Source organism: Bactrocera dorsalis, unplaced genomic scaffold (genome assembly GCF_023373825.1).
Source record: "Bactrocera dorsalis isolate Fly_Bdor unplaced genomic scaffold, ASM2337382v1 BdCtg012, whole genome shotgun sequence".
NCBI lineage: Eukaryota > Metazoa > Arthropoda > Insecta > Diptera > Tephritidae > Bactrocera > Bactrocera dorsalis.
Genome location: NW_026038063.1, coordinates 280,197 through 302,772, shown reverse-complemented (window position 1 = coordinate 302,772; position 22,576 = coordinate 280,197). Strand labels below are relative to the sequence as shown.

The following is a 22,576-nucleotide window of genomic DNA, read 5'->3' as shown; positions in this document are numbered from 1 at the left end:
CCATTTCCTTAATAAAATTGTCATCTATTCCTTGAGGCAATGTAATTCCTTCTCCGGAGCGATTTGAATTACATTGATTTGGTATAATCTTCTCGCTCATTGGCAATAACTTACATTGTGGACATATATAATCATAATCAGGATTATTTTCTTTCTTTTTATGATAAGTAATCAAGTCGGCATCTTCGTCACATGTACTATGTACAAATCTATTAATCAGGAAAACATTAATTCATAAAAAACATAAACATAAATTCTTGCATTTATTTACCTATGACAAAAATTACATTTAACCATTTCCTTGTGGGCAGAAGCTCTATAAGCTTTGTGACAAATAGGACAAGAAAACCCTTTATTACGTTGCTGGTAACACGAATCACAAATTGTGTAATGACAGTGCCATCGCGATGAAGTTCCACCCCCAGGAGTTCTTGAACCACAGTCAGTACAAACCCGGCAACGCTAAAAGTTCATATTAACATTTGTATTTTTGTTGTATTTAACTTATAAGATGTGTTCAAATCTATATATAACTCCCTATGTATTTCTCATACTTACATTGCACTTCCAGCCATATTTTGGCAAAGAAGAGATCGCGGGTCGTAAACAGGTATTATGGTATAATCGCTGGCACTGTTCACATTTAATGAAACGTCCTTCAGTACCGTCACTCTCTCTACATATCTGACATTTCCGACAATTGGGGCAATTCCAACCCGCCCGAGTTTCTAAAAAAAAAAAATCAAGACCAACATATTAATTATTAAGATGAACTTAGGGTGAGAGGTATTATAATTTATTATTAAGGTATTTGAATTCCATAATTACCCTATTTCTGACTTTTGAGTATGACTATATACATACATACTAAAAACCTCACCTGGAGTATTTATTAAACCAACACAATTGGTATGAAAATGGTCACCGCAAGTGGCGCACATGATCATTTTTGCCATATTATCCATGGAGGAACAGTTTTGGCACGTGATATTAGCATCTGGACCTATTAAAATAAGATTGAGTTCACATTTCAATTTCTTTGTTTATATTATACCACGTTGATAAAAATATTGAAAGTTCTAATATAAATTTAAATAAAATAGGGCAAATATAAAGTGAATATGTAAGAATAAAAGATATACGTAGATATGAATCAGTAGTACTTAATCTTTAAACTTAGATTGGGTAACAATTTTACTAAATAATTATAACAACTTTTACTTTCTAAAAAAAAAAAACAAACAATGTTTTTTTTTATTATTATTCTTATTTACATTTAATACAAATTTGTCAAACAATTTTTATTTTGTTTACTTATTAAATGTTTCAAATGTATTTACTTTTATGTAGCAGATTTTGATTTTGGATTATGGTTTAAATCTTATTTATATCTTCAAACATTATCCGGTATCATTGAATACTTACATATAACCATTACTTGTTCAATGTGATCCAAGCAAAAAACCATAAAATTATCCATGATTTGAAAGCTAGCCGATGCTGCAGCGCACGGCAAATGAAAAACTTTTGTGCAACTCATTTTACATGTGATACTTGCTCCATACTGTCCACAGAATGAGCATTTTTGTGAGAGACTTTTAGCAATTATGAACTCTATGTTCGCCTTGATTTCGTTAGTTTTTCCGTATACGCCTTGCGACCACATAAGGCACATACGGTGCGAATAAACATAAGAACCATCTAAAATTGTATTAAGGGACATTTTTTCCGAATGCCCTATTTTATCTAGTTCGTTGATGCAATTATTTTGAGACATTTTTCCTCTGCAATTATTTTTTTGTCGACGGAATGAAACTTGGTCTATAGTGGTATGCCTTAAGGTTTCATCGTTTTTAGAATTTGTTTCCATGTAATATTGAATAGCCTTTTCACAGTTAATGGGATCCACCTCCCATCTTAAAAAGTCCCCCTGCCCCAAAGCACTTCTTTCATCAAGATTACATAGACAACATATTTTCCCAGGATATTCAATATTTGAAATTTCATCCATATTTGTTATTGTTTTATCTTCAGGATATCCAGTATTAGAACTTTCGGATGAAGACATTGGTGCGATAGAAAGATTAGTACGATCACTACATTGTATATGGTCCCCAAAATTTTTTCGCTTCACATTGCCCTTATGTTGAGGCAAATCTTTCCTAGGCCTTCCCGGACCTCGTTTCGAATTATTTGATTTACTTTCCACTCCTGCCATAAGCCCCGAAAAAGTGTCTCCATTTTCAGAAGATCCTTGTAAAAATAATTGTGTTTGAAAAGTGGCTTCGTCATTGCCATTGGCTGGAGATGATCTGTTCGAATTTGGAGTAGAAGGAGCACCTGTTAAATAAAATGGACTGTTTTAAACCTTACCCAATGAGAGATTCAATTACTTGATGACAGTAAATACACTGTTTTGGCAACAATGTATGAAATATATAAACATATATACTTCATTTTTTAATTATCCTTCTTAAAAGTATGTTTAGTGTTTAGTTGGTAAGAAGAGTAATAAAGTTAGTAGGTTTATATTTACTTATCCTGCTTACCAGAAGGGTATGGTTGCAATGAATCCAAATCAGTTTCTTCACATACTAAATCTAGATCCATTATTTTTGTTCAATTATTTACCATTAATACATCTATATTTGTTATGTTAATAATACCGATGTAAGTACTACTGATTACATTTGAAGAGGAACGCTTTGGAAAAAGAACATTACAGAAATGGAAAGATAGTGAGAAGAGTTTCTTATATATTTTTTGTATTTGTGAGCGAAAGCAATTTTTTATATAATTGTGTAACTTGCCTGATGCCTAATTCAATATTTTTTTTAAGACAAAGCTAAATGTAACGAAATTCAGACAATGACGTACTGAAGAACAGAAAATGATAGTGCAAACACAAGGTTATATTAACTCCAGCTCTAATATAAGTACATGTGTTTAACTGTATTATCGATGTAAACATTTCAATTGTTCCTTTCCTACACAATACATTCCTATTTCAAAAAAATTATATAAAAAATCTCACAGTGTAAACCACAAGTAATATTTCCAAAAAACGACGCCTTTACCATATAAGGCATGAGTTCAGTTTTGAGTTCGTATGTGTTTCTTGTCTAATCATTTCTCTTTTTATATACTAAATTTACAGCATATCGCGGCATATATATACAGGCTGGACGTAGGAGAGTATGACATACATACATGATATTAATAGATTTTTTTATACATTGTTGAAATTACATTACGATATTTTTTTAAAGTTCTTTGAACTCATGTTCGAGCAGTATTGTACTTACCCTTTATGTCGTATAAATATGTTATTGACTAGTTGGTAAACTCGTTAAGATGAAATCCTATTTTAAAAATAGCCCTTTATTTACTTCTTTTTTTATTTTTTTATTTCTACTACAAATACAAAAAAGTAGAACACTGTAGTTTATTTATTGACGATCTGTGGCGCGTAATTTCTCTTCGACTGCTTCTCTAGAGGCTTCGGAAAGGTCAGTAGCTTGAATATATTTTTGTACACCCACCAAAGATTTCTTCAACGCATCAAATGAACTTGAGTACAACATCTTCTTCTTAACCTAAAAAAAATTTAATTCCACTGTTTTTTTTTGTTTCATTCTTTTTCTAATAGACATTTACCTTGGCGGTGTCCGGGCACCAAGACATTAGGAAAAGTTTCTGCTTTTTTGAGCTCTCTGAAGTTCCCTGACATTGATGCATATATTCAAAATCAAACAGACCGTAACTGAAAAAAAATCGTCGATTAAATTATGAAAACAGCTGTAAATAAAATTACAACTTACCGGCATTCTCCCGTACCGCATTTTTGGATATCTTCAAGAAATTGGTCGTATTCAGCATTTCGGTCGCCAACTGTTTCCACATCAATTTGTTTCTCGTCTCGTATATAAAAAATTACATAGCGATGTTTTTTATCCTTTTTAATTTCTTCGTATGTGGTTTTACAAACATCTGACACGGTAACACCTGAAGCCTTAAATTAATAAACATAAGGAAAAGCTATAATAACTTACTGTACAATAGTAGATTTCAAATTGTTTATAAATTTATACATGAATGTGGGTGTATAGAAATTAATATGTATAGTGTATTCTAACATATAAAAAGTGCTAGTGAAATTCGCAAATGTTGAATACAAACCATTTCAAATGCATATACATACATATGTACATACACAAACGCTGTTCAGCTAAGAAATTTTCTTTATTTTTCTCATATTTTTAGTTAATTGTATAGATACCTACTAACTTATCTATATTTCAAACATTGAATGGAACAAACTGTACTATGATTTCATCTCAAAAAAGGTCGATTTTAAGTGTTAGAATTAGGCTTATATACATATGTACATATAAAAATAGGCAAAAATGAACATGCTTGCTTGCCAATGCATCTCCTTTCCAAATATTTATTATTCTCATTAGTAAGAGTAAGCCCATATTTCTATTTTCAAATTTGAAATTATAAAGAAATTGGTTACAAATGACCTCTTTCCAAGGTCGTGGAAAATTTAAATATGCACTTTCTGATCAAAAGACGATAAGTCATTTTGATTGTCCAATTTTTTTTAATCATCTTTAAAGAATGTACATATTTGATCACTCTATGAAATTATCTTTTACTATATATACATATATATATATCTATATATATATCACTCATTATTTTTTTTTTCTTCGCCAACGTATAGCAGAATGAATCATTTACTCATACCAATGCAAAATCACTGCCGCATATACATTCGTTTTACAAAAAATTAAATTCCCCACTTTTCTCTGACAAATCTGTATCAAAATAAATTTATCAGAGTGGGTGAAAATTATTCATATTTTTCTAATTAAATGGTATATTAAACAATACATTTAAAGACATATGATAAAAATACTTTTAGTTACTATACTCGTTCCGGCTTTTTGCCTTACCGGAGGAGACAAGCTTTGGCACATATACTGACAAAATTTTCACACAAGATATTAAATTTCAATTTTCATAACGAGGCTGTTTTATGATTACTTCTTTGCAGATGTATAAAAGTACAATATTCTATTTGATATTTATATTGAATTAAAAAATAATATAATCAGACATACCATTTTCTTGAATTATATGCACAAAAGCTATGAAAAACGCTTGATCCAATTGCACCAACTGCTTTTTCAGAACGTACAAATGTACACACGAATACCAAATGGGTATATGTGCATGAGTTATCCAAAATTCATGATTACCATGTTCTTCGCAAAAAGGGTGTTTCCATTCCAATTTCTCCCGTTTCACAGCGGCACTAACCATTTTTAAAATCGATAAGTTTAAGCTACTTACCCAAAGCCTACATTTTTACAATAAATGCAAAAAGTTGTCAAAAATTGTCATAATATTCCACTTTGAAAGTATCGAACTATCTGATATTGCTTCTGCATTCTGCCAAACATAAGAACCCCTCGATTTTTTTTTAGTGAAAATATACAAATATATAGCGGGGTTCTGTAACCAGTCTCTAGTCTCTATTTGAGACATTTTGAGGTAAAGTCTCAATTTGTGACTAGTTACTATTCACTAAACAGTTTCTAGCGTTAGTCTCAAAACATTGCCTCAAATTTGAGACTTGATAGTTAGCAGGTCACAAAACTAAAAAGAACTCTTGTCTGCCATTTTGAATATACTGAATAGAGATCATCATATATATTAATCGATTGTCGTTTTTTTATATGTTGTAAGCAGCTCAAACACGAAAAGGTTAAAAATAAATCAATTTTGCATAAAATAAAATAAAATAATTATTTTCATTCAAGTGTAAAAACATCTCTGAATGATGAAATGTAATAGATTTTGTGACTGTCACTTACAGAATAGAAAAATCGTCTCAAGTCTCAAAAATTGTCTCTAACTTAAAATTAATGGTTGTTATTACAAGTGACCAAACATAAATCGCAATTCGATTTTGAGTTGTTTGTATGCAATTATTACGCTACCATGGGATAAGCCTCCTGTACATTGCATATAAGGTTCCATCGAGTGTACTGTGTAAAACATTAAACCCAATCGTCAAAAAACTGATTGGACTTGGAAAATCAACAAATGACCAGATATTCACCATGCGCCACATTTTGCAAAAGACCCGAGAAAAGAGTCAGAACTTGGTATCCCCGCAAATCCAAGAGGGCTGTGTAAACTGACGTGAAGCAATCCAAAAGGCCCTTCAGGATCGGGAAGGATCTCTCCGAGCCGTTCTATACCAAACAATGTTTCAGACAAGGCGACTCCCTATCGTGTGACTTCTTCAATCTGCTGCTGGAGACGAACAAACACCAAACAAAACCTACAAGTCCGTCATCATTCCCGTCCTGTTATGTTGTGCAGAGGCATGGACGATGACAACAGCTGATGAGTCGGCGTTACGAATTTTGTAGAGAAAGATTCTGCGAAATATTTATGGTCCTTTGCGCATTGGCAACGGCGAATACTGCAGTCGATTGACCACGAGCTATACGACTTAGAATCTCCAATTGGCACCAAACAACGGAAAGAAAGAACAACTGGGGCTCTGTTGTGAACTCTGCTATGACCGCATATGCAGTGCCTACGCCAATAAAGAAGAAGAATTATTATGCCAAAAGTACACTTCTGAAAGCAAATTGTCGGTTAAATCACTGGTTAGTTACACAATAGTGCTGCAAGAGATTTCTGTTCTTAATGCCGAATTGTCAAATCCAACTGAAACTCTCAAAATTTCGTTTGCTGTATTTCATCGAACTTATCTGTCAAAGCAAATGACTGAAGCAAGAGTTATATGTGCATGGATCATAATACTATGTTCGGACCGACAACGAAAACATGTTTTCACACAAGTTTTCGTCCATGTAAAATCTGTCAAACGAAAACACAGTTTTCGCTAAAAACTACTTGAAAACTTACATTCCACTCATTATAATCGGTGTCTGCTCTAATTTAATAGAGGTTTTTGGAAGACATGTTTTGCCGTCCCTAAATTGTCACTGATATTTGTTTACATTCCATATACAAATACAGCTGTCGCTTCATATTCTCATATCAGGGGGATTCTCTTGCTCTTGAAAAATCTTGCACCGTGCAGAAATTGCAGAATTTTCCCTTTGGTGCAACGGCACAACAACAAACACACGCAGAAAGTTATTTGCAATGGCTGTAAAATATGTCAGACCAAAACCCATGTTTATTTTCGTGCCGTCATATATCACTAGATTCTGTAATGGGTGCTCTCTTGACCTTGCATATTTCGGTATAGGATTTTTGCATTTTGTGTCATCGTACAATCTTGCAAGAGCAAGAGAATGCCGCTTTTGATACTTGTCAGTGACAACTCATCGGAAACTCACATTGTTGGTCCGGACGACTTAGATTTCACAACATAAAAATGTGTGTTTCAAAATGTTTTCAATGTCGGTCCGAACATAGTATAAGATACCCATTGTTTTGTTCCAATGCTAATATATGGACTGGCAACCAAAGGGAGTGCTAAATCTGCCGTCTTCAACTGAATGTCATAAATTTGTTATGGGTTCGTATATCCCATGTGATTCTAGGTCATACGTGCTGTAATTTCTCTGAGCCGACAAAAGATATTTTTTTATAAAAAAATCTTATTGTATGCCATTTTTACTTAGTTGCTATGGTGCATTCACGCACAACTTTTCTCGCTTTGTTTGTTTCTTGAAAAATGCTTTGCTTTCAGGGATTCTCTTTGATAAAAATGACGACTGTTTTGAGAACAAGCAAATGTGTGACCGAAAGCGAAGCAAAAATGCTATGTGAATCAGCCTTTAGCTTCAAATCTTTAAGTACCGAACACATAGGGTGCGACAGACTGCAAGCGACATCTGTCAAATATTAAAATACACACCTTCTTAAGAACACATTTATTTAGACAGCTGCACGACTACACGACTGCAAGCCGTCAGTTGTCGCTCTCGCTAACTTCAAAATATTCTTAAATTTGAGAGGAATGTGGCCACTAATATAATTTTGATTATTATTCAAAACTCTAACAAACCTGACATTATTTTACAAATAAAGGTATTAAATAGGTCTGTTATATCAATTGTAATAACAATTTATAATTTAAAACTAATAAATTTACCTATTTACTTATTTTTTGCATAAAAAATTTCACTTGAACAAAATATTAAAATTTCATTGAAGTGCAAGGTATTAGTATGGCCACAATGAAATGTGTACATGCAAAATGGACAGCTGTGTTGCCTTGTGTACAAGGCCTGTAAGTGCCTATTTTTAGTTAAGTTATCTATGGTAGTTAATACTCGCAACATAAAATGTTTATGCAAACATGAATAGACAACGCATCTAAGAATGTATCCGACTGTCAATAACACTTAGTGTTTAGGTGTTATATTCGTTACCTTGTGCTCCTTCACTCCTCATACAACCGCGATATCTGCCGAAGTTCAAAGCTGCAACCAAATCCTAAGCCGCTGGCCAGCAGATTAAAAAAAGAAAAAGAAACGTTGTTGATAACAAACAAGATAATCACGGGGCACTGACTAGTGGTCGCCTGGATGTAATGAAACGCAGACTAAGAAACTTCTCATGCGTCAAAATACTGAACTCCGAATTATTATGGGGAGACCGGATGCTTTCTGTCAAGACTCATATTGAGCCCACCATAACTTGGTAGCAAAAAACGCATAGACCACCATTCACAGTGAAGCCATTAACACCTTAACAGACTCCCTCTCAGTGAAGTACTTGAGAGTCGAACCACCACCAATTGCAGAAAAAGAGCTCGAGTTGCCAACAGAATCTAGAGTAACCCTTGCGATACTTCCTTTTAGACACCACTGCAAGCTGAACTCCTACTTATCCGGAGTCGACTCCGACATACCAACTTTAAACCAATCTCGTTAGAGTAATGATTATTAAACATGTTATTATAATCAGAAACATCTTATAATAACCATAAGTAAATTTCTCAGCGACATATACATAATGCAGATATTAAAAAGAAAACAATTTTGTTAAATGATTCTTCTCAATTTTTCCTTCTGAATTTCGATGTATATATGGAACAATTTTAAAAATATCAGGACACATATGTGGAGGCAACCATTTAGAACAAAATAGCTTAATATTGGCTAAATCCTGAGTTGATTCTGCGTTAATAACACATACAGCGCAAATACTCATATTCCAGTGTGGGTGACGAACAGCTACAACTGCAACATCTTTTATTTTATAGTGGGTTTTTAATAGTGTTTCTATTTCATCACTTGAAATACTTCGTCCAGCCCTTTTAAAAACTATGCTGTCAACACGCCCCAGCAACCTAAGGGTATTATTTTCAAATTCCACAATAATACCTGTTTTATAAAAATTGTTTTCAAAACATATTTTAGTATCATCTTGATGCAGGTATCCTTTGAAAATAGTTTGCCCCGATACATGAAGTTCCCCTAAAAAATTGTCATATCTGGTGTTGAAAGATACAATTTGTGCAGCATTACCAACCCTTCCATTTTCTGAATTTCCAATTGCAGCTGCAAGTATTGTTTTATCTTTAAAATTTACAATGCGAATCATGGTTTGAGGAAACGGTACATTAAAAGAGTCTTGCTTCCGCTTATGCCTTTCATCTTCAATATATGGATTACCTAAAACTGCTCCGGTTTCGGGTGTTTCATAATACCGGAGGAGTTTATGTCCTGTTAATTTATACCAATAATAGAAAATGTTCATTGGTAAGGGAGTTGATCCAGATATCATTAGTCGAATATTAAGCTGACAATAGTTTTTAATATATTCAACCATGCTGGGATTATTAGAAAATGCTTTGGCATATACTTTGAGGATTTTGGTATATGTTGAAGGTAATGCTGTCAGCATATTGGGTTTATCCTTTATTAGCATATTTATACCAAGTATTTTATTCCATATTTTGTCGTAATTGATATTATAGCATAAATCAATTTTTCCACCAACACTTAGCAAGCACATCATAGAATGTACGCTATAATTATTGTATTCTACTGGCAACAAGTTTAGCAAAACATCACTTGATTTATAATCCCATGCTTTTGAAGTTCCCTTTATTCTCGAGAGTAGGTTTTTATGTGTTATTCGACATCCTTTTGGTTTTTTAGCTGCACTGTTATTATAAACCAACATTGCAACAGAATAAGAATAGAAATCATTATTTAAAGTACCTTCTATAAAAACATTACTGCCGACCGTAAGTAAAGTCTTTTCCAAAAAATGATGATTTATGCTGTGTTCTGGTATAAAATGGTGATCAATAATAATTAGTGGTATATCAAACATTGCAGCAAGCTTCTTAGCTATCTTTTCATATAGTTGTCCAGAAATTATTATTTTTGATTTGGAATCACCAATAATAAAACTTAATGTTTCAAATGGAAATTTATGTAGAAGTGGCATAAAAACTTGTCCAGACATCCAACAGCCCCATTGCGTTAATGGTAATAAAGCGTTATTTTCACAAAAAACTGCAACATTACATGATGCACCACTACCTTGGAATGAGATGAGCAATAGATTAACACATTTTTTGCTAACATATTGTACCATAAATTGGATTATACATTACATATAATTATATAATCATATATTTTCGTTATTAACGTACCACATATGTTGGATATTTGAATGGATAACTTTTTTGAGCCTAAATATAGTTGTTGGTAAGAATATTCAGTAGTATTACTTTTAATAGCAATATGATCTGCATGTAACAACACTTTTTTAAAAATAGGTACCGCCCCACCATTTTCTTCTTCCTTTCTAAAATGTTCTCTCAAATGTCCAAGGTGTTCAAAAATCTGAGAAAAATAAAAATGCTCTTAACATATTGCGATCAGTACATAGTTTTGTTAATTAGGTTGTGTGTAAAAGGTTTAAAAATGTCGACAGAAGACGGTCTGTTTTAGAACAAAATCGGAAAGATGGGTAAAACACGTTAGATAAAGCCTAATTTAAGTTCATTAAAAGATATCATGCTTTTTAATTATTGTACTAAGCAAAAATTTCAAAATGATAAAGCGGATTGAAATAACAATTAGAAAAACTAATGACCGTATCGCGGCTTAAAACTCAATAAATTTCTCTCTGTCCCTACAGCAAAAACAACAACATTTCGTTTTATTACTCTTTAATACACTTTTTCAAATTATCTTTTAATCACCAAGTTGTACCTTTGAACTCTCAAACATCAATTAATAAAAAGGTTTAGGGATTATTAAAATGCATTTTCTTAACTTATTTCCAATTGAATAAGTATTCATAGCTTTGCACACATTTGTGGAAAACGACTTTACACTCAGTTTATTTAACCTTTTCGTCTATGTGTCTTTTAACTATTCATTTTACAATTGTATTATGTATAGGTTTAAGCTTTAGAAATGCATCAAGACTTGTGAACCGAATATAATTTAATTTTTAAGGCACTTCATTTATTAATTCTAAAAACTAACTATGACGAAGGCCAAATTTAAAGTCAAGAAACCGATTAAAGTCCTACCTTTATATTTGTTGAAATCTTTTTCGTCACTATTATTCGCGTATATATATATTTAAACGCAATAGAACTTTTGTTTGCAAGCATTATTAAAATTTTGAAGTAAAATTCATAAGTTTCTTCCTCTTTGGTTTATATAGGATCGAACAGAGTGTGGTATAAAAATACAAAGTATTCTAATGTGAACATTTTAACAATTGTATACACAGTTTATACTAATATATTTTTATTACAATATTTCCAGATAACTTCGAAAGAAATGCTTAGATTCTTTAGGTTTTTATCCCAGTTTCTGTAAAATTTTGAGAATGCACCGACTATATTTTCAGTAGAAAAAATTAAATTTTATATAGTACGAAAATATCCATGTAAGTATTTGAACTAGGTCAAAACTCTGTAACTGTGTATATTTAAAAATTAAGAAGTATTGTATACTAACTATAATTGAAATAATTGGTTATTTCATTGCTAATTTATTTATTTGTGGCTTCTCTGATTTGATAAAAATGCTAAGTGACCTTTAGGGCACTTATTTGCGTAGTGCCCTTTATTTCCACATTTGTAGCAAGTGATTTCATCTAAAGGCTTTGGCACCTTTGTAAAGTTATTACTCGACGACACATGCTCAGTTCCGTTTTTACCTTCTGTGTTTTCTTTAAAACTGTACGCTTGATTTTGTTTTTGGAAGCCATTAAATTTGAAACGGTTTTCACTACTTTCGTTAGCATCAGGATTTTTTTTACACGCCGAAGCTTTATGTCCCAGTTCTCCACAAAAGTGGCAAGTTGGCACCTTTTTAAGCAAAATTTCTTTTGTCGTGTCTGAAATTGGAGGCAGTTCGAATCGGGGATGCATAAATTTACAACTCCAACCATTTTCACAAAAGCCGGCCAAGTAATTACTACAAAGTACACGACGTACGTGACGGTGTCTGCAATGCGGCCCGTGTCTACAAAAGCCCCGATCATACCATGGACAATCTTTTACTTTGCTTTCCGGATCGATATGAAGAAAGGGACATTCCTTATTATGACACGCATTAAATCGAGAGTAAAAGTAACATTCTGGCATTTTTTTCATATCATATTCATGTAAAAATTCGCATTGGTCTCCTTTTTTACATAATCCTCTTAGCCAGTGCTTGCACACTATAGTTCTATCTCCTCTAATATGACGGAAGGGGCAGGATGAGCCTTTCTCACACTCCAAACCATTTTGGGTACTCACAAATTGACAAACGGCAGCCATCGATTCTAAAAAAAAGATTTATTTAGTTAACATTTATGATTTAATTACTTACTTACTGTCCATTCCGAAGAATGGTAAAGCGACGGCACCAATTTGTTCAATCAAATCTCGTTCAATTTTAAAATCTATGTTATTAACATTTGCGAGTAAAATTTCCATTTTTGCAATTGAATATTTAGGTAAACCAATAATGAAATAAACATCTTTCACTGAATAAGATGCCACTAAGTACTAATAGATTTTTTTTCGAAATAATGCTACCATATTACTACAACTATTACGACCAATAATAAGTACATGAATTTAAAACTATGTTATTTTAATAATATTTCATAGATTTATTGGAATAAGGCTAAAACCTGTTTGTTTATATTTCGCTGATAAACAATCTTGTAATTACTTTAGTCAAGCTTATTTTTATTTGAGGAGAAAACGTTACCTCAAATCACCCTGTGAAATGTTCCTAAAAGTGCTTATGCTCTCTATTTGTTACAGTGCAAATCACAAAAGCTCCTTCCAAACATTTCCTTAAGTATAGCTCATGCACTTTGCAAAAATTGAAAGCGAGTTTACTCGAAGAAAGCGTTTTTTTGCTACATTTCAATATTTTATTTATTTTATTTTTACAAATTGTGATTTCTTATTAATGTCAGTAGATTTGGAAAGCAATTTGTGTAAAAATGTCTGTACATTATAAATTCAAAAGTGCGCTAGACTTTGACACCGTCACATTTGACGGTCTTAATATTTCAGTTGGAGATCTAAAAAAGGCTATAATACATCAAAAGCGTTTGGGAAAAGTGACAGATTTTGATCTACAAATAACAAATGCTCAAACTAAAGAAGGTTTGTATTCTAATATCTGGATGTGCTAATCAAGTTTTGCTACACAACAAAATATTTTGAAAAATTCAGAAAGTTGATTTATATATTTATGGAATTGCTTGTTCCTAGTAGTTGGCGTTATATACTGGTTACATCAGATAACGATATATCAACATTCACTGAAAAACTACTTATTAAACATAAAAATTAACTCAATAAATAATCGGCCGTATATGCTTTAAATTATTAATGGACTGAAAAAAAAGTACGAGAGAGTTTGACCCAGCTAAAATTATTATGTTCACTGAAAAATCTCCCCGCATCAGTAGGTCGTATTAGTCTTTTCACTGGTATATAAATTTTATGTAGCAAAAAAATTAGATTTAGTGTTTATAGACTTCATACCTAAATAACTAATTTCAATTTCTTTTAGAATACCAAGATGATTCGGCTTTAATTCCTAAGAACACATCACTTATTATCGCGAGAATTCCAATATCTCAACCAAAAAAGGCGTGGAATACCCAAAGTATAGAAAAAACACCGCAATCTCGAGCAATTTCTCGAGATGCAAATTCTTTAGACTTGTCAAAAATGAAAGGTAGTGAAGAAGAAAAAATTTTTGAAATGATGCTTCAAAGTACCGCAGATTACGACCCAAAAAGGTAAGATTATGATATTCTTTAGTTTCTTCCTTTGTGTTATTTCTTTACATTAAATACTACATGATATAAATTCATTTATTATATTATTATACCCTATTTTTTGAGATATCGATCTGAAATTTTGCACACGTCTTTTTCTCCTCAAGAAACAACTAATTTGTCGGGAGCGCTCATATCAAACCACTATAGCTTTTAGCTGACATGCCATTGAACGATAAAAACAAGTTCTTGGTCAGAAAAATTTTTTTTTTACAAGATCAACTTCGCCAAATTTCGCATGGTTTATTTATAGTAGTGCGATAATAACCCATACAAACAACGATCAAAATTAAGTTTTTGTATGGAAACTTTTTGCTATCGAAGTTAACAAAATTTCTTTTTTTCACATTGATGTATTTACTATTTATACCTAAATTAAATTATTTTGCAGTTATCATAGAATAAGAGGGCACTCTCAAATTGGTGATGTTCCGCCTACATACCGATGTAACAGATGCAAAAAAACGGGGCACTGGATAAAAAATTGCCCTTACACTTTAGGCAAGGAACATAGTGACATCAAAAGAAATACGGGCATACCAAGATCATTTCTTGATAAGGATGATAAGTAAGCAATAAGATATCTCATTATGCAATTATATGTATGTAGATATAGTTTATATTCAACAACTGTTGATATAGTTCATCTTTTGAAACAAAGGTTGTATAATTAAAACAGTTTTCTTTGCCATAACATGTACCATCGTGTATTCTATTTTTTTTAAAGAAAATTCATGGGGAACAATTATTTGGACGTGTCTCGGAAAAAGTATAATTGCGGTGGCCTTCACAGCTTAGAACTGGATTAGACGTGGTTAGATAATAGTTCTGCCACTGGTAGAGTTTTTTGAAATTTCAATATTTCACTTTTTTGCGAACACTTTGAAGAGAAAATAACAATTTTTTTGTGAAAAATCGGTTAAAGTTTTGAAATAAAAAAATATTGTCTGAACCACCTGTCTTTAAGTTCAGTTCATCATAATATAACAATTCGTTTGTTACATATATGGTGGCCTCAATGGCAACCTTCATTGTATATATATCTGAATATCTATATAGTCTTATACATATGTTCTTCTACTAATGCATGTTAACTATTTATTTTTAAATACTAAAAGTTGGTTTATTCGTTTCTAAAATCATTTCAGAGAAACATCTGCCGATTTCCCAGAGACGAAAGTCTCAATTGAGAAAAAAAAGGAAATACCGGATGACTTAATATGCAGTATCTGTAAAGACCTCTTTGTTGATGCTGTTATGATTCCTTGTTGTGGGAGTTCATTTTGTGATGACTGTAAGATAATAATTAAATAATATTATTTATTCTACAAATATTAATTTTTTTTAGGTGTACGCAGTGCACTGCTCGAATCTGAAGACAATGAGTGCCCCGATTGTAAGGAAAAGGGATGTTCACCTGGTTCATTGATTCCAAATCGTTTTTTACGAAACTCAGTAAATGCGTTTAAAAATGAAAATGGCTATACTAATATCAAAACCAAAAAAGGTATTTTTTACAAAATAAAAACAATTGTAAAAAACAATTAACTATTCGTTTTTTTTTTAATTCTTGTAGAAAAATCTATTAATCCTGAAGAGATTACATCAACGAAAGTGAAAGTTATTGCTGCTGATATTAACAAGTTGGAAGAAGAGCAAACAGAAGTGGCCACTCCAAATGAAACCCTGAAAACTGAAGATGGGTCGCAAGCCAAAGTTGTCGAAAACAGTTCAAAGACTGAAACAACCAAAGCTGAAGAGGTGGAGTCAGATTATGAGGATAACATCACTATAATGATGCCTCCAGTGCAGGTTAAGAACTTAAATTCGGGAGCAATTGAACTTAGTGGGCGTAGTGTTAGTCATCCAAAACCCCCCGGTATAGAAAACTCACCGCATCATAAGCTGCAGGTAACTCTATCTCTAATTTCGATACATACCTTATGTACAAACGTATTTTGAAGTTGCAAAACAAAATTTTTCGGTTACCCTGTAACACTAATCTCAAAGGAGGTGAACGCCAGGATGCGATTCAAGATAATCGATTTGTAACATATAAAACATATTTAATGAATAGTAAAGTATGTATGCACATACATATATTGCAATTAAATTGTAATATGAAAAACATACATAATATTTATTTAATATTTAAATAGTATATTAAGGTTCTTGAGTTTTAGTGCAATAGCTGCAACAAAAAAGAGTAACAATTTCACAAAGCTTTCTTATTTATAATGCTAGAACTGGGTTTGTTGCACGTATTAGTTACACAATAATTTAATAAATTACCTCTAATTAAGTTTGAGTACCTCATTTCTATATATAGCAACACACACTCAAAGTAATACATATTCTTATAGTAATATTAATAATAAAATAGAATATTTTATAAGTAATATACAAATTTATTATTAAAAAATCTGTATTGGTATAATTTGTATGTAACATCCATAGAATTTCCGGACTTGCATGCACATAAATATTTACTTTCGAGTCCTTGATTACAAATATGTATAACAAAATATTTTTGATCTAATGGTTTATTTTTCTACTGTAAATAAAATTAAACACAATCAAAATGTGTACAATAATAAAGTTACTAGATGTGAAGCTATTAGAATCATACCTCTAAGCCTTTATGTTTAATCTAATTTTAATTAAATAAAAGATTAATGTTTTCAATTGACAGAAGATGACCTTCCGCTATACTGTAAATATAAATTATCAATTCTTTGGCTTATTAAAAAATATATAAATTAGTAACTACTAATGCATGGTGTATTTGTCAATGTGCTGATAAAGAACGTTTATTTTCTTTGTTGAAAATCTTGATGAGTACAAAAAACAGTGTATGAAATTTAAGACGCTTTTAATTTGATTCGATTAATTGCACTTCCACATTCTTTGTTAAAATGAGGCTTATGATAGATGAAATGTGTTATTGATTAAAACACTTTTCTAAGCAGATCGACAGGTACATGTTAGAGGCAATTGTGTATTCAAAAAAAATATTTTTTGTAATTTTGTCAATACATTTCTATTAACACAATCCAAAAATTTCAATGATATAGAACGATTCCATTGTAACTAGGAGTTGTTCATGTTAAGCACTGCGGAATATATTGGAATTATATATTAAAATGTAAATTCTGCCAAAAAACCATCGGAGACATTGTTTTATTGCATTGGTTATTTGTCATAATATAATCGGTGAAAATTCACTCCATATGCTAAAAATAGATAAAAATTCATCATCCAGCAAGACTGACACAACCGTTAAATCAAATGAATGAGATGTGGTATAGCTATGGGACACACCCCTAGTGGTATAAATTAATTTCTTGGTTTTTCTAATAAGTTAAAAATGTATAAAAAAAACCAAAAATATGTCCATATATACTAATTTATTAATAGAAATAATTATAAAAACTTTTTTATTTCTAGGTATCCCCTTCAGATAGCCATAAGAGAGATAGAGACCTTGGCTTAGATACTGAAAGTAACGAATGGGATCAAGATTACAAATTAGAAAGGGATTATGCAGAAGAAGATGCAAATGGTAACGTCTTTTATAAGAATTCTGCAACGAAACAGATTACGCAACCTATAAATGCACCACTGCATTACGGACCAAATAAGATTCAATTACGGCCACCTAGACCGAATCATTTAATGGACGTTTATTCAGCTCCGTCAAATAGAGCTAATACTTATCAGCAGATACCACTTCCACATGTAATAGCTCAAGATACAATAGTTCAAGGACAACCTATGTTGCCATTCGGACTATACAATCCAATGGGACCTAGGCCTAATGTTACGTATGTATTACAATTTCAATGTATATCGTATTTTCGATTTAGAGTGCGAAATTGCAAAGTGATTTTTTCGAATATCATTGGACATTAAAAACAATTTGATTCCAAATTCTAAATTGTTTGAAAATATATTTCTTTAAACATGTATCATAATGCGTTTAGAATTTTTCCACTCTAATGAAATTTTACGCATGCAGAACATATTTATTCGTAAATATTTTACCGAAATCATCTTGAAGTCTATAACTTGCAATTTATATCTTAGTTATCAACATCCTGTTCGACCGATGTTTCATAATGCTCCACCTGGTTTCCCACCAATCAGATGCCCACCAGCTGAGATTCATCATGGCAACAGTAATCTTGCTTCAGTTTATCAGGGAGTAGCAGCTAAAGTTGGCACTGGGTAAATATTATTGAAAGAAACGTCCTGAAGAACCAATAATCTTAATTGTTTCAAAAATTTTTAGTATAATTGAAGATCCACTTGAAACTTTTAACCGACTCATGAAAGAAAAAGAACGCAGAAGAGAAGATCGCCGTCGTTCAATGGAACGTCGCCGGTCTTGGTCTAATGAAAGACACAATCGTGGGCGAGTTCATGCGTCACCATATCGCAGAATTTCTCGCGAAGTCAAGGAGAAACTTAGACCACATGATACAGAGAGAAAGCGCGATAACGGATTTGATCGTAATAAGTCAAATAGAAGGAGAAGATCTAACTCGTTTAGTGATAAAAGTTCTAGGTATATTTTGATTTATGGAAACAATTTAAATAAATTGAAATCTTTTTTTTATAATAGGTCAAGATCTTGGTCTAAATCGCCAATAAAAAAACGTTCCAGGTCGCCTTATAATAAACGCTCTCGTAGCCGCACTCATACCTTTCAAGAAAAGTACGTTGAGCTTATATGAGATTTATTGTGTTAATTTTTCAAACAATTCATGAAACTGCTTTCAATTTGCAGGCGTGATACCGGAAAGAGTCATATTATAAGGGGAGAGGGATTGCGTTCGGAATCAGCAATGCAAAGGTCTAAATTTCTTGGCGCGCTTAAAATAAATAATACTAAAATTTTATTTAAATTGACAGGCGCAGCACAAGTGAAGAAAGAATACGTTCATTACGGCAAAACAACTTGGATTGGTATTCTCATCAAGGCAGTACCATTGGCTCGTTTGAATCTGATAGATATGCAGCTTCAAGAAAGGAGAGGTAATGTATTTGTAGTCGAAAATTGCAATTGTAAATAGAACAATTTTTATTACAGATTTAACGAGATTCCGGTTGAAACCCTAGAACCTCCACCTCCTGGATATGAACTAAATCCATCATCCAATAATTGCTCTTACCAATTTAATCAGCAAGATTATATGAACTCAAGAAAGCGAAAAGATCGCCCTTCAAGTGACACAAAAGAAAAGAAACAATTAGACTTTCGAGGTGGCTCAGATAAAAATGATGTAAAACCCCTAACGAGAAATACTGAGAAAAAGGTTAGAAGAACTCGCAGTCCTACACCAGTATCTAAGAAAAGGTCCGGTAGTTGTGATAAATTAGAAAAACACAATAGTAAACGCTCTCGAAATAATATTCTTGTTTCTCGAAAAAGTGTTGAACGAAATAAACCCGATGATTATTATAAACGTGATGGCAGTTCTAGCGAAGCAGCCAAGCGCAATAATGAAAAAAATTATGAGAAAAGTATAAACTCATCCGACGAAGCAATAGTAAAAGAAATGGCAGTTAACTGTGTAAAGAACGAAAAACCAGAAACTTTTGATCGCAATAAAAGCCCTGAAAAACAGAAAACTAAACATGGCAGTACTATTAGTAAAGAGGATGAAATACGCTCGAATTCTAGCAAAGATGAGAAAAACTTAAGGAAACCCAAAGATAAAGATCGGAAAAAAAGAAGGAAAGATAAAGAAAGAAAGAAAACTAAGAAAGAAAAAAAAAGTAAAAGAGATCGAGAAAGACAAAAGACCTCAGCTGAATCTGAGGAACGGGCAAAAGATGTATATATCTCAAGAACGCCGGAGTTAAATAGTTGCCATAACATTCCAACTGTTGGCGATATAGCTTCAATCGAGGAAAATAATGCGAATGTAAATAGTTCACTATCTATTCCAGATAATGTTGATACAATAAAAAGTAGTGATCAAGAACACCCTCAAGATAAGGTTAAAACAGACTCTAATACTAACGATACTGAATTTAGGCGCGTTGATTCGGTTTTAGATATTCTTGATTATGAGACTGAATTTGACGAGTTAAATCCTCAAGGTCAGCAAAAGCTTAAAAATACCGCACCCGTCCCTGAACCTTCAAAATGGGAAATTGATGATAACAATATATGTGTTGCTAGTCAAATAATAAGTTTAGGGCCCAAAGATGGCACTGATTACCAGAATGAGAAGTTATCGAATGAAAAAGTTACTAATGAAGTATTGCGTAAAGCTGAAAATGCTATATTTGCACGTGCTATTAAAGCTATATATCCTTTTGATAAAACTGAAGGAAATAATGATAATCAAAGGGTATACGTTGAAACACTACCAAGAATTGTTCCGAAAGATAAAATTAAAAACTTTGAAATTACTGTACCAACCAGTAATAGTCAAGAACGCTCTGTACAAATAAAAGATGACTCTTCACATTCACCTAAAGTGATTAAGTCTGTAAAAGAAAGATTAGGAAGCAAAGTTACTACGAAATACGACTACTCTCCGGGTCGGGAAAACCGCAACAAGCAGCATATTAAAAGCAATACAATCGGCCAAAGTGTTTATGAAAGGTCGGAAGAACGAAACAGAAGCAAATTTAAAGATAGAGGTCGCGATAATCGTGATAATAGGAACAGCCGTGAAAATCGTGACAGAGGAGGGAATAAGTTTGCAACCTTATCAAGTAGAGATAGAGATCGAGAAAGAAATCGTGACCGTGATAGATTTCATGAAAACGACAAATATCGAATCAAAGAACGTGAGAGATTTCGGGAGCGTGAAAGAGGTACTACTTTAGATAGTCGACACAAATCTCCAAAACAATCGACTCGTGAAACCGAAGTGACATCAAGAAGTAGGCCACGTATTAGAGATAAGGGCGATGATGAAGGATCGCATACCACTGCAGGACCTAGGGGTAATGAAAATACAAATAGCAATTCGAAAGATAAAATCAAGTCAAAAAAATTAAGTTTGGAAGATCGGGATACAGCGGCTTGTTCTTCAAACGTAGATGTAATATATAAAAAGAGAAGCCTTTCAAAAGAAAGGAATAAAAGTGAAACTCGCAACATTAAAAAGTATTTCACTGAAACGGAAAATAGATTAAAATCGCATAACTTAAGCCCATGCAGTTCTTCACGGTCTACTGATACGAGCTCTGATTCCGAATCTGACGAGGATAAACGCAAAAAAAAACCTAAATATAAAAAAGACAAAAAACATCAAAAACGTTCAGAATCAATGGAATCTATTATGAGTTCAAAAGAAAAACATGCGAAGAACAAAAAGCGAAATAAATCTTCAAAAAAGAAGAAGAAAAACAAAAAATAGTTTTTCATACTTTATATTTTAAATAAGAATTGGAAATATTTAATGTATAGCTATTATATTAGATTTTGTGTAATATTGAATAAGAATGTAATCACACATACATATGAGTGTATGGCCCAATAAATAATGGATAAACTAATAAATTATAATCGGTCTTTTGAATAACTTTAAGGCGAGCATCTGCTTTTTATCAACTAATTTTAGTTTTAAATAGGAAACCCGCAATTATGAAAATTAAATATATATTAATGCGAAATGACTGAGGAACAAAGTACTTCAAAAATAGCATAAAGTTCATTCCCGTAAGTAGCAGGTTGCATAGACTAATTTCTGTTTCATCGACCATTATTAATGATTCAGAGCATATACATATGTGTAAGTAAAAGGCATGCCTCTTTTCACGAAGATATTTTTTAATCCATAAATTCATAAACACAACCTTTTTTATGTTTTTCTCATGAGTTTCTTGTGTAATAGAGTCATATTATTTATACATATAAGAGTTTTAAAACAAGGCACAATGGACTTATTTAGATATGAAAGATGGGTTTCAATTAAATATTCGCAATACTACACGGCGGTTCAAAAAAATATACTCCATATACTCGCACAAAGCCACAGCATACATATGTATGTATGTATGTACATTACAAAAAGGATTATCTCAACTCTTTTATCATGTGTATGTACATAGAAATTACATACATACATATACTACATATGTATGTATCTGAAAAGCTATTTTTGTTGAGACTACTATATACATATTCAAATCTTAATTATCGAACATACTTGTAATAATTTAAGTCAAAAGCTTCTTGAAAAAAAGGTTAACGCTGCTATTGAAAATATTG

The 22,576-nt window shown here is 32.2% G+C and overlaps 5 protein-coding genes across 5 annotated transcripts; 1 reads left to right on the top strand and 4 right to left on the bottom strand.

The window, feature by feature from the left end:
* LOC125779950 (histone-lysine N-methyltransferase 2C) lies at nucleotides 1-2,707 on the bottom strand (the record flags this gene model as incomplete). Its single annotated transcript, XM_049461206.1, is given in 6 exon segments — nucleotides 1-209; nucleotides 272-462; nucleotides 559-728; nucleotides 881-1,003; nucleotides 1,426-2,340; nucleotides 2,550-2,707. Coding segments are annotated over 6 exon segments (1,669 nt in total), but the record flags the coding sequence as incomplete, so codon positions are not given.
* A 621-nt stretch (nucleotides 2,708-3,328) lies between these two features.
* LOC105228161 (cofilin/actin-depolymerizing factor homolog) lies at nucleotides 3,329-5,325 on the bottom strand. The gene is made up of 4 exons (XM_011207859.4): nucleotides 5,130-5,325; nucleotides 3,822-4,012; nucleotides 3,658-3,763; nucleotides 3,329-3,596 (listed from the first exon to the last, which is right to left on the bottom strand). The coding sequence occupies exons 1-4, from the start codon at nucleotides 5,130-5,132 to the stop codon at nucleotides 3,450-3,452; spliced, it is 447 nt and encodes a 148-aa protein (XP_011206161.1). The 5' UTR covers nucleotides 5,133-5,325; the 3' UTR covers nucleotides 3,329-3,449.
* Nucleotides 5,326-10,007: 4,682 nt separating this feature from the next.
* LOC105228159 (malonate--CoA ligase ACSF3, mitochondrial) lies at nucleotides 10,008-11,695 on the bottom strand. The gene is made up of 4 exons (XM_011207856.4): nucleotides 11,567-11,695; nucleotides 10,676-10,868; nucleotides 10,236-10,562; nucleotides 10,008-10,177 (listed from the first exon to the last, which is right to left on the bottom strand). The coding sequence occupies exons 1-4, from the start codon at nucleotides 11,648-11,650 to the stop codon at nucleotides 10,146-10,148; spliced, it is 636 nt and encodes a 211-aa protein (XP_011206158.2). The 5' UTR covers nucleotides 11,651-11,695; the 3' UTR covers nucleotides 10,008-10,145.
* On the bottom strand, nucleotides 11,181-13,042 carry LOC105228160 (cleavage and polyadenylation specificity factor subunit 4). Its single transcript, XM_011207858.4, has 2 exons — nucleotides 12,868-13,042; nucleotides 11,181-12,816 (listed from the first exon to the last, which is right to left on the bottom strand). Exons 1-2 carry the CDS (start codon nucleotides 12,968-12,970, stop codon nucleotides 12,041-12,043), a joined length of 879 nt encoding a protein of 292 aa, XP_011206160.1. The 5' UTR covers nucleotides 12,971-13,042; the 3' UTR covers nucleotides 11,181-12,040.
* Nucleotides 13,043-13,318: 276 nt separating this feature from the next.
* Nucleotides 13,319-21,871, top strand: LOC105228158 (E3 ubiquitin-protein ligase RBBP6). Its single transcript, XM_011207852.4, has 13 exons — nucleotides 13,319-13,657; nucleotides 14,070-14,301; nucleotides 14,732-14,908; nucleotides 15,489-15,634; nucleotides 15,689-15,847; nucleotides 15,917-16,251; nucleotides 17,788-18,164; nucleotides 18,427-18,567; nucleotides 18,632-18,907; nucleotides 18,965-19,057; nucleotides 19,130-19,195; nucleotides 19,255-19,377; nucleotides 19,433-21,871. The coding sequence occupies exons 1-13, from the start codon at nucleotides 13,492-13,494 to the stop codon at nucleotides 21,720-21,722; spliced, it is 4,581 nt and encodes a 1,526-aa protein (XP_011206154.2). The 5' UTR covers nucleotides 13,319-13,491; the 3' UTR covers nucleotides 21,723-21,871.
* Nucleotides 21,872-22,576: the final 705 nt, after the last annotated feature.

Bases quoted from the DNA above. Each gene is read 5' to 3' on its own strand.
- LOC105228160 (XM_011207858.4), bottom strand. From the start codon at position 12,970: ATGGAAATTTTACTCGCAAATGTTAATAACATAGATTTTAAAATTGAA. The intron at 12,817-12,867 runs GTAAGTAAGTAA...TCTTTTTTTTAG, and splicing joins ACCATTCTTCGGAATGGACA to AATCGATGGCTGCCGTTTGT.
- LOC105228159 (XM_011207856.4), bottom strand. From the start codon at position 11,650: ATGCTTGCAAACAAAAGTTCTATTGCGTTTAAATATATATATACGCGA. The intron at 10,563-10,675 runs GTACGTTAATAA...TCTCATTCCAAG, and splicing joins TCAAATATCCAACATATGTG to GTAGTGGTGCATCATGTAAT. The intron at 10,178-10,235 runs GTACTTTAAATA...TTATAATAACAG, and splicing joins CAGTAATGTTTTTATAGAAG to TGCAGCTAAAAAACCAAAAG.
- LOC105228158 (XM_011207852.4), top strand. From the start codon at position 13,492: ATGTCTGTACATTATAAATTCAAAAGTGCGCTAGACTTTGACACCGTC. The intron at 14,909-15,488 runs GTAAGCAATAAG...AAATCATTTCAG, and splicing joins TTTCTTGATAAGGATGATAA to AGAAACATCTGCCGATTTCC. The intron at 18,568-18,631 runs GTAAATATTATT...AAAAATTTTTAG, and splicing joins GCAGCTAAAGTTGGCACTGG to TATAATTGAAGATCCACTTG.
- LOC105228161 (XM_011207859.4), bottom strand. The intron at 3,764-3,821 runs GTAAGTTGTAAT...ATTTTTTTTCAG, and splicing joins TGCGGTACGGGAGAATGCCG to TTACGGTCTGTTTGATTTTG. The intron at 3,597-3,657 runs GTAAATGTCTAT...AATTTTTTTTAG, and splicing joins GGTGCCCGGACACCGCCAAG to GTTAAGAAGAAGATGTTGTA.